The 6276-nt window shown below is 31.9% G+C and overlaps 1 protein-coding gene across 1 annotated transcript in view; it reads right to left on the bottom strand.

Moving 5' to 3' along the window:
* Positions 1-300: 300 nt before the first annotated feature.
* The window catches only part of LOC106475426, a 19015-nt gene continuing 13039 nt past the window's right edge, over positions 301-6276 (bottom strand). Inside the window, exons 4-5 of the mRNA XM_013936109.2 lie at positions 2523-2603; positions 301-1402 (exon numbers count right to left, since the gene is read on the bottom strand). Coding sequence (XP_013791563.2) covers positions 1242-1402; positions 2523-2603 — 242 coding nt within the window. The 3' untranslated portion in view covers positions 301-1241. The remainder of the gene's footprint in view (positions 1403-2522; positions 2604-6276) is intronic.

The raw sequence follows: 6276 nt of genomic DNA on the forward strand, positions 1-6276 counted from the left end.
AAGTACATGATAGTTCTAGAAACGTTGCGTCACAGTAGTCATGTGACTCGATGACGCAACATAACGTTAGGCCTAAAACAAATGAACTGAAGGATTTTGGTATCTGTGATTAGAATTCCCTTTGTATTATTTTAGAAATATTGTATTTATAGAAGTACTGTTGCAATAAAAGATATTAATTTGACACAAATGTTTTATGGTCTCTGCTAGTAAATAAATAATACTTTGTTATTAATCCTTATCTTAACTTTAGATTAATATAATTCATATATAATTGATAATATTACACTTCAACAACTTAATACGAGTTCAAACCATAACAGTTGCTGATCATACAATATGATATTATAAATATTATCTTAACTATACAAACATTTTCAATAAATTGACATTTTATGGTCTCTTGATCACTACGTTCATTTTCTACTATTTAATAATAGACGTACCAAATTTATTGTAGGATTTTGCATCTTTGTTCCTTACTCTAAATTGAAAATGGGTTATAAAAAAACACTAAAAGTCACTTTCTTTTTACGCTAGTATATTTATAATTGTACTAATATTAGTGGCACGTGACACGCCTGATGACGTAATTGCTTAGCTTTCAGATGAGAGCATTAGAACATGGCTCATTTACTTTGTGAGAAATAAAACTCAAAACTTTATTATAGAAGCATGAAATATTATCCTTTCGCGCAAAAGTGTCTAAACGATAGATCCAGTAAAATAATTTCCAACGTTTTACTTAATTCCGCGAACAATCTCATATAGCATAATAACAACTCTACACCGTGTTTACTCGAGCTTATCTCTTGGACAATTTACTGAGGATAAGTAATAACAAAACCACTAAAAACAAGTCGGAACTATAACCATTTATGTATCATCCACACCGCTTGTAGATTAGTAGTTACTATGGTAACTGTGCACCTTTCCGCTAGGAGGCACTGTCTGTGATGCCTAATTAATTACTTGGGTTCGATTACATAGCTTAAAAAGATAATACAATTTAATCAAAAACTAAAACATGTAATCATGATTATTGGCCAAACTTGCTACACATATTCACAAAGTAACCGTAAAATACTTACAATAACATACAACACTATGTATGTTAAAATTGTTACAAAAATGCTTTCCAAAATCACATTGTTATATGACACTTCATAGCAATACATATCTCAGTTAACATATGAGTACAATATACACAAGTTTAGGTATAAGTTCAGTAATGTATCCGTTCATTCATAGCTTTTTTTTTTACCATGAACTTTACCTCTGTCCAGAAAAACTTCCACCTCGCAGAGCTGAAAAAAATGTTTCGTCTTCATGTTATCCTTGACATGGACATGTCGACCGGAAGTGTTTTTTGGGCAGTAGAACACTTTTGACACGTGGACACCTTGAATGAAACATAGTTTTTATAAGGAAACAGCTACCTGATGAATAAAAGTCTGTACAGGATGAAATCAACCATTTTTTAATGTTAATTATATACGCTGTTCTGGTAGCCTGCCTACTAGCAATATGTAAACTAACGTCCGAGCGAGGGCACCACCGTATAATATGCGAAGGGTTTCAGATCATTGAGAATCAAGATTTTTGTGAAGTGTATTTTTTTTTATTCTCTTCGTCACATTAGACTCTCACATTTTTAGTATAAAATGTTTTGTTTTATAAGTATAAAAGAAAAAAAATCATGAATAATAAAACTACTACGTTCTCCTGCAGAATTATTTTAGATTTCTCTGTTAATTTTGATGCGATAAATATTTAGAACTACATCACGGTGAGTTTTAAATAATAACAATAGTATTGATACCTTGTTGCCACTAGTGACAACACATTATTATATCCTAATACGTGTTACAACGTTCTTTTGCTGTATCAACTTAATGGAATTAAAGAACCGTTATTTTATAGCTCGTGATGATCTAAGTAGGTTGAAACGTCGTAGTTCAGCACAAAGTTACACAATGAGCTATCTGTAAGAAAGACGAGTACGTAATAAAATAGGTTTTACAGATACAAAAATAAAGTAACGAAGACTGTTGAATCATTACTATCATCCACAATAATATTAAAACACGATACGTTATCATTATTTGTTATTTACAACGATAATACAGGCCTGCGAATTTAAACTTCATAAAAGTCGTTTTGGTTTTTAATAACGGATTTCCCATAATTCAGCTACGCAGATTTCGAAAATAATATTCATTTTTTTTCTATGCCGTCAGGATTTTTTACAAATCTGGAAGGTAAAAAATTCTTACTTAGATCAAATTGGTCTAGAGAAATCTATAGCCAGCGGATGTCAACATTTTAAGCATAACAAAATGTGACCCCGATTTCAACGAAAATGATTCACTTATATAAAAGTACATATGACGTCTTGTGAAAATTTTTCGGATTCAGCGTACTGTACAATAAAACCATCGCAGGCCTGTGTAATGAACATCGTTAAAAAACAACAGATTTGTACGTGCTGATTGAACATAAAAACATACATTTTCACATACCTGTTTGACCTTTAAATCTACCACAACTGATTGGCTTTTCCCCGTCCTTTTTAACCATCACCTCCAAATCCACCTCATCGGCTGTTATGAAACGTCAGATCATTACTCTTCCAATAGTTTTTATGGCACAAATTATTACAAAACCTTAATTTTCAAGGATTAGTTTAACTCATCGACTCTATAAAAAAATCTTGCTATTCGAAAGCTAGCGTTCTAGTTAGTTTCTTAAGCAGTTAGCTAAGAGTTTTAAAAAGTTTAACTATTCACCGAAAGAGGTCTGGACTAATTTTACTGGAAACCAATACTTAAAGTGTGATGGGGGGGGGGGGTGATTTGAGGAATTTTTGAAGCTTAGTACTTTGTTTCTTGATTTTCATGTGTGTTTTTTATTTATTAATAATAAAAGTTAGCGGGATGGCATGCTGCCCCACTTCAAGTACTGTTCGAAACATGTATCAAGAAAAAGATTTAAACATTCAAGCGTAAAACTCAATCTAGATCCCAGGATTAATACGAAGTGATTAGCGTTGCTTTAAAGAAAAATGAAAACTTTTGATGCGTTTTAATGATAGATTTTCCACAGTTGAGCCTCAAACTGAAAAATATTTGTGATCAGCAACATTTTTCATGGGTATCGCCAGAGGGCGTCGTAAGATGCGAATGGCTCCCCATTTTAACTTTATCTGTATTTTAGTGATCACGGAAAATCAAATTTAGTACTGCGATAACCGCCAAACGTAGCGTTTAAACCTCTTTCGTTTGCTAATGTTTGTTCAAAGTAACATGAAACTTGCTACTGACTCACGGCTTACTTAGACCTATATATATTACTGATTTCAGGAACGACCCTTCATTTACATGCTTAAACAATCCTGAGATGTAAAATAACAAACCCGATAACCATAGAACTTTTAGGGGTATATTAAAAAGGAGGGTCTACCTTCCGAAAACGATATGATTAGCGGGTTTCTTAATTTGTGACTCATTTAACTTTTGATCCTACGTGATTTATTATCATCATCAATATAAGACAAAGGTCCTAAGAAAAAAACATATACGCCTATATCTCTAGATGATGTACACACATAACATATTTGTTCACGAAATTATTCTGTTACAGAAACATGGACTTGTGTAACTGGTTAACGTACACACATATTATTACACAGAAACCAATGCCGGATTTAGGCATAAGCTAAACAAGCTACAGCTTAGGGCCTCACAATCTGCAGGGCCCTCACAAAATTTCAGATTTTTTTTATATTGCTTTTAAAATGTATTCATTTGAAAATAATTTGTATTTTTCACTTTAAATACCTTGCTATTAAATAATTAAAAGATATAAAGGTGCAGTTATTATTTTAATTATAGTTAAACAGTATGTTGTTGACTGGGGTCTTTTATGACATTTTTAAAATGATTATTCCGGATGTGGAAAAAAAAGAGATGCTGTATTGTAACTTCCAATAATGACTTCATAACGTTCATAAAATAATTGTTCCTGGTAAGGAAATAGTGTACGGTAGTATTGTAACGTTAAACACCAGTTTTATAACATCTATGTAACTATTATTGGACGATATGGAAAAAGTATATTGTTAGAACTGTTACGATAGCCGAAGTCACGTGACGCTGGTAACACGTAATGAGTTCTAGAAAGATCGGGGAACATAACGAATAATCCAGTATTTGCTAGGCGCCCTCTATAAGTGCGCCAGACAATGAATCGGCATAGAATTGCAGACAGGCAGAAATAGAGACGGGCAATTGAGGGAAGCGCAGTATTAAAAAAAATGCGCGAATCGTTCGTTGGGAATTATAGCGTGTGTTTAAGTTAAAGTCACTGTGGAAATTAAGTGTATTGCAAAGTTGTATTGAGAAAGAATAAACTAGTTTTATTTAAGAAAGGACTTGTATCGCTGAAGTTTCTCGGGAAGAATTTCTACGGAAATTAACAAACGAACAGAGACGTAACAGAACTAATTTTTGTAACATTTACAAACATTTTATTCCAGACATGGAAAAAAGTATATTATTGTCTTGTGACGTCATCCATCACTTTTATGACTAATTTGGATGCATTGTTGTGAATAAAGAAACAGTATCTTGGCAAGAATAATTTGGTAGAAATCTACTTATTATTAAATTGTATTACAATCTTCTGAATCCTTTTTCTTCTTCTTCAAAACATGGTTATAGAAAATCTGAACTAGAAAAAATAATTAAGATTCTAGCTCTATTGTAGACCACCGATTTTGTAATAACTGAATCATGCCATTTTATGTTTAATAAACGTAAATATCAATTGAAAAAGATATAGCAAATTATTAGGCCTATAAGAAATAGTGTTTCTTTAAAACGCACAGTATGAACGAACCAGCTTAAAAACTACCATCGTTCGTTGAAATTCAATCAGTTTAAAAACCGATAGTTTTTACGAGTTAATAAATCATGTCCTAAAGGTTGAAACATCATAAGATAATAATTTTTCGAATTGACGAAATCTATCATTTAGACGTCACACGTTTATCAGCTTCAAGTAAATTACTCGTGTTTGCCAGAAGCAACTAAGAACCGGTTACATAATACGCGAGAAACGGGATGATTCATACATGCCTAGTATTTAATGACGCCATTAGCTGCACCTATATTTTAAACATAACACGCTCAGTTTGCGTAATGGTTGTTCAATTTAATAACCTTGATGAAAGGGGAAAATAAATCCTGTACGCCTTTTCTTTTAATCTAAGCGATGCTAAGAATGTTCTAGAAACGAAATCATCATTTTTCTGTTTATTAAAACGACAGAATTTCAAAATAAACGACCACAACTAGTACCATACAGTAAAGAGAAAAGCGTTATATTAAAACATAAACGCATACAGTACAAACTAACATGTATGCTTAGCACAAATTATAGTTTCATTTTAACAACTAGTTTTCTGATGTTGTCACTGAATTTATTTAAAAAAAAAATGGGAAACCTAATTGCCCTTGATCTATAAGATGTGAAAAAACCGTAATTTTAAACAATCTTCTTTAGCTCTATAGCTATTATCACGTGATATGACATTTTGATTTTAAAATAGCAATATTTTGAAATTAACGGTTTTTTTTTATAAGTCAAACTCAAGGTATTCGTGTTGTTTAAATCTCTGTGAGTGGACATTTATCTTGACCGATACGTGCTGAGAAATATTAAATATTGGCTTTCTTAGAAAGTTTTCTACACTCGCTTTAAGGTAACTACATCACATTACAAAGAATCAAAATATCAAAAATCTTAACGCTTTTGGCAGGTGCACATTTCTTCTTCGTTACTCTTCTAGTAGTATAGTTTCAATGTTACAAACTAAAGAAACTAGTTTATGTTGCAACAATCTCTCTTTATTGTATACTATAGTGACAGTGTTACAAACAAAACAAAATAGTTTGTTTTGCAATAAACTCTCCTTGTTGTGTTTCTGTAGTATAGTTACAATGTTACAAACTAACCAAACTAGTTTACGTTTCAACAAGCTCTCTTTATTGTATACTATAGTGACAGTGTTACAAACTAAACAAACTAGTTTATGTTGCAACAACTTTCTTTGTTGTATACTATAGTGACAGTGTTACAAACTAAACAAACTAGTTTATGTTGCAGGAAGCTCTCTTTGTTGTATACTATTGTGACAGTGTTACAAACTAAACAAACTAGTTTATGTTGCAGGAAGCTCTCTTTGTTGTATACTATTGTGACAGTGTTACAAAC

Source organism: Limulus polyphemus, unplaced genomic scaffold, assembly GCF_000517525.1.
Source record: "Limulus polyphemus unplaced genomic scaffold, Limulus_polyphemus-2.1.2 Scaffold8562, whole genome shotgun sequence".
NCBI classification, from domain to species: domain Eukaryota; kingdom Metazoa; phylum Arthropoda; class Merostomata; order Xiphosura; family Limulidae; genus Limulus; species Limulus polyphemus.